The sequence below is a fragment of the Cupressus sempervirens genome, chromosome 11, assembly GCF_028749045.1.
Source record: "Cupressus sempervirens isolate cs-2001-9-10 chromosome 11, ASM2874904v1, whole genome shotgun sequence".
Classification (NCBI taxonomy): Eukaryota; Viridiplantae; Streptophyta; class Pinopsida; order Cupressales; family Cupressaceae; genus Cupressus; species Cupressus sempervirens.
In genome coordinates, this window is record NC_143128.1 from 518311020 (window position 1) to 518315967 (window position 4948).

Here is a 4948-nt window from a genome sequence, read left to right on the forward strand (position 1 = left end):
TTATTGGAGTAAATTTGTATGAACATCTTTGACATGTATGATGTTGACAAGTTTTACATTTATCATTCAAAGCTTATTGCTCAAAGTATAACTATTTATAAAGATTTATCCAAATGATAACAATTTGCATTTTGTTTATGTGTTTCTAACATGATTGATTATATGATTTTTATAAAGGAGAGTGCTAGCTAATTGAATAATATTAAAATAATATTTATTATGAGAAATACATAAATTAAATTTAAAAAATTAAGATAAAAATGTCAATGCGATAATTAAATAACAATAATAAATATTTAATTGTTAGAGAATATACCAATTTAATTTCTTTTGTATAATAATTATCTTAGAATAACATGCTTTTGACATGTTGTATTTCAATTTAATGTTTGTATCATGATAATAATTACCAATGATACTATAGTTATGAATGTATCTTCAAAACAAAAAAATCAAGTCATGTAATCACATAATATTATAAGGCAAATTTGACAAAATGAATACCCCTCACTCCTCAACTATTAACCAAAACAATTTCAAACCAAAGATCTAATAATCAACTCAAACCATTCTTTATAAACTATACAAAATCTTCCTTAAAATAAAATTTGAAAAACCTAATTCCTAGAACTACAAAAATGAAAATGAAAATAAAAAGGTAGGAGACGACTTAGGAAGGACATGAAGAAATTGAGATATCACCGGCTCCAACGAACGATCTAGACATCCCACGAGGCTCGGCACAAGACAAGCAAATCTCTTTTTCAGTTGAACCTCTTGGTGCACCAACCCAACCCCAAAATATTCAATTCCATCCCTTTCACTTGCATTGAACTTCAATCACCTGCCACACAAATAAAATAACGAAGCCTTCCAACGCCTTCCTGCTAATGAGTACCATAAATTACATAGCCCTCAACAATATCTTCAGAACCATGCAAAAGCCTGTAAAGATGAAGGACGACCACCACCACATCGTCAATCACAGGCGGCGGCGGACATGCACAGTGGCGGCTGTAATGGCGGCCGTTGCATACACACTCGGCGTCATAACGTCCCCGCTCGTCTCTTCCCACGGCGGCGCCGCCAAACCGGCCCAGCCGGTTAAGAAGCCAGTAACACCATTACTCCTTCTCCAACAAAATCAGATTTCTTCACAAAATCAGATTTTCTCAGAGAATCAGATTTCATCACAGACATCAGATTTGACGCAATTCGACGCCCGTTGCGCAGAACCAGTGCCGTCGAATGACGTCCGGCGGACCCTAATTGACGGACTTTTCAACGGGACTTCTCCGTTTGACGGCTTCCCCCCGGAGCACGTAAAGCCCTTTCTTCGCACAAAGCGCGTGAAAGGGTGGGGCTCAACGGGGGCTGTGTTTGAGCGGCTCATCAAGGAAGTTAAGCCCCGTACCGTGGTCGAATTAGGCACTTTCTTAGGCGCCTCGGCGATCCATATGGCTAGGGTCGCATATGAGCAGGGGCTTAGCACTCAGATTCTGTGTATTGATGATTTCAGGGGCTGGCCGGGGTTCCGTCAGAAATTCAAGGACGTGGGACTCGTTAATGGCGACGTGACGCTGCTTTACCAGTTTATGCAGAACGTGAAGCACATGAATTTGACGGCCGTCGTCTTGCCGCTGCCGTTTTCGACGGTTTCCATGGCGAGGAAGCTCTGTGAGATTGGGGTTTATGCGGATCTCGTGGAAGTTGACGCCGCCCATGATTTTCTGTCGGCCTGGGCGGACATTAATACGGCTTATGCTCTGCTCCGGCCAGGGGGCGTCATGTTTGGGCACGATTATCATACGAAATTGGACAATTGTGGCGTCAGAAGGGCCGTCAATTTGTTTGCCAGAGTCAGGGGATTGACGGTCGAGTGTGACGGCGAGCACTGGATTCTTCGGCCGAGGGGATCTGGTTTGTAGAATTGACGGAGGATTTCCGAGGTTTTCTCCAAAGGAGATGAGATGAGATTCTTCTCAGATTTGAGGTTGGAATTTTTTGATTTTTCCTTTTCTGTGTGGCCGACAGTCCCCCGTCGTGGCAAAAGAATAACGGGGCTCGGAGCTTTGGCCTCTGTAAGGATCTCTTTTGTTTATATTATTATGATGATGATGTATAATAGAAATCAATAAGATAGTATCGATCCAAAATTCTACTTTTATTTGTGAATCAGATTGTGTATTAGTTTTTCTATTATCAAGTGCTTTCGATCGAATTTGCACGAAAGGAGACATTACAATTTTCTTATTTTCTGATTAGTCATTGGGATAAAATGAGAAATCACAATTCTTTTCTGTTGTGATTTTTGATTATGATAAAAGATCGGGGTCATGGTTCATTCAATTAGATGTTACAACTTTCTCAGTCAATTGGAGTCTAGTAGTTGTTCACTTGGTTTCAATTGTTGAGTATACCAGTAGTGGATCATTTATATCCTTGTAGTTGGTCGTTTTTCGACTTTTTATGCCTTTCTTGTTCCATGATTGGCTCATTTGTGCACCACTAGTGGTGATTGATGAATCACTACTGGAGATTTGTGAGCCACCAGTGGAGATTTATGAAGCACTACTAGACAGTTATGTGAACCACTCTTAGTGATTGAATGAATGATGATTAGTGAAATGGGAGGTCAAGTATTGGTGAACACTTTTATTAGACCACTTTTTGCCCCTTTTGTGTATAATGCCTCCTGTCGAGTGCATCGTTATTGATGAGAAGCTAAAACCTTAGATTTAAGCAGTTAAGTTGTGTGTGAGAACAATATATTTTTTTAATAGAAATTTTGACATTGTTTGGGTTCTTCGATTGAGCGTGCGAAGTCAGCTATAACAACTAGTGGGTATCTTCCTGTATATAATGATTTGTTACCACAATGAAAGGGGATATTACAACTCTCTGTCAACATGATGATGAATTACAAAATGTGATTAGATAAATTTATTACAATATTTCTTTAAGGAGATAATCACACTCTTTTGTTAGGATGAGAGAGAGCTTCAACGCCTCCTTCCATCTAGATGATGTGATTTGAAATGTTGATGATACCAAATTTATATACAATCTAATCTACAAATAACAAGTTAACTTTTAAAAGAATAAATCTAAGCATTAATTAATGAGTTGTGCAAAATGTTTTCATTTAATCCAAATTGACATTTGAAGTACTTTGTTCAAAGTACATTTTTTTTTCCTTTCAAGCGAGTTAATTACATTTAGAATATTTGAACTTACAATTTAATGCAAAGTGACTCCAAAAGAAACTTTGATAAGTCAATCTTGATCTATCTTCTTCTAGAATTTTATGCTATACCTCCAAAGAGTACTATTCATGACTCGTATAGTAAAAAATAAATCATCATTAAAAATATATATAATTAATGTCTATATAACATAATCAATATGTGTTCTCACGTAGTTTTTTTGGCACCGGCTAATCTTGAGACAAAATGCACCAAAGACCAAAAAAAAAAGTCAAACGTGATTCTTTTTTAGATTCATTGAAAACACAACAAAATTTTCTCAAAAAAATTGTTGTTTTCAATTACAAAATATACAAAGATCAAATGATGAAAATTTCAAAAAAAAATCATTATATTTTCTTTATGTAAAATTTAGTCAATGATATAATTTATAAGGAAGATAGCTCCATTTTTTTTTTTTTGGGTAAATATTGGGAACCTTGTATAAAAGTTTATCTGATCATGTAGCTCTCAAGAAGCCAAGTCATTTGTCCTTAGCCTCGATCACATCATCAAACCTTGTGGTGTTTGTAAATTATTGGAGGGAGCTCATTCCCTAGAAAGATATGCAACGCACTATTCCCCCAAATATGCCTATCAACTAATAAATGTCGCATGTGGATGCAGATAATTGCTTCTTTAAACTTGATCCAACTCAACGACTTCTCATTGTGTTCGAGTGTAATGTCATACGAGTCACGTTGCAATGTAAGATCAATCGCCACACGAGGATGTGAAAGAAAATTAGACAAAAGTTTTAGGTGTGAAAACCGCTAGACCATGGTTCCGAAGTGTTCAGTCGTGTGATTTTACGAGGGACAATAATTGCACTTCAGCATTATTTTTTTCATTTTAATAAAATGTAGAAGATATTTTTGGATATATATATGATAAAAAAAGAAAAAATTCTAATAAAAAAAATTAGATGATGACTAGATTAGATTATGACATGTCTCCTTATTTTATGACTTGATAAAAAATAGACGATTTAAGACAGACTAAGTGTACTAGAGTAGGGGAAGCAGTACTATGTCTTTAATTTCATTTTGTTATTTATGCATGAACTATTATTATAAAGTTAAAAAAATTGTAATTTTAATTCGATTATGAATTTTGGTTATTAATCTACTTATGTTGAATTGAGTTTGAATATGTCGAGTAGGGATGTGAAGACAGGGTGTGATTGAGTTAGAGGAGTAACTCCTTAGAAAGGATGCCTTAAAAAACATATAGTTGCACACACTACTTAGTTGAATATTCTATTTTATTAAATTTATATATTTAGAACTATGTATTTATCTAAATTTTAAACCTGAATTTTGGGATAATTAGGAATTTATATTAAAATATATAGAAAAGATTTACATTAATTTTTATGATCTTTATTATTAAGATGCTTATATTATGAAAAATATAGTGAAAATAAATTTTCTTGGTCTTCTATATACAATAGGGTTCATTAAAATAGTATTAAGTTTTCTATATCATGATTGAAATCCTAGTCATGCACTACATGTAGTTTCATTGAATTTTTTTTTTTTTTTTTTTTAACTTGATTTTGTTATGGATAGAATTGAGAGTAATTGGAAAATTTGAACTACAAGTTAGCATTAAATTAAAAAAGACTTAGGGATCTTGAATAGAGGCATGAATGACAGGTCATGGGAGAGTAATTAAGTAACACCAAACTAATAAGAATAAAG

General features: G+C 34.7%; 1 protein-coding gene across 1 annotated transcript; it reads left to right on the forward strand.

The window, feature by feature from the left end:
• Positions 1–676: 676 nt before the first annotated feature.
• Positions 677–2167, forward strand: LOC149530637 (S-adenosyl-L-methionine-dependent methyltransferases superfamily protein). The gene has a single exon (XM_089810633.1). The coding sequence runs from the start codon at positions 891–893 to the stop codon at positions 1926–1928; it is 1038 nt and encodes a 345-aa protein (XP_089666759.1). The 5' UTR covers positions 677–890; the 3' UTR covers positions 1929–2167.
• The last annotated feature ends 2781 nt before the right edge of the window (positions 2168–4948 follow it).

What these genes read in the sequence shown, in the direction of transcription:
- LOC149530637 (XM_089810633.1), top strand. Translation starts at nt 891, where the DNA reads ATGAGTACCATAAATTACATAGCCCTCAACAATATCTTCAGAACCATG.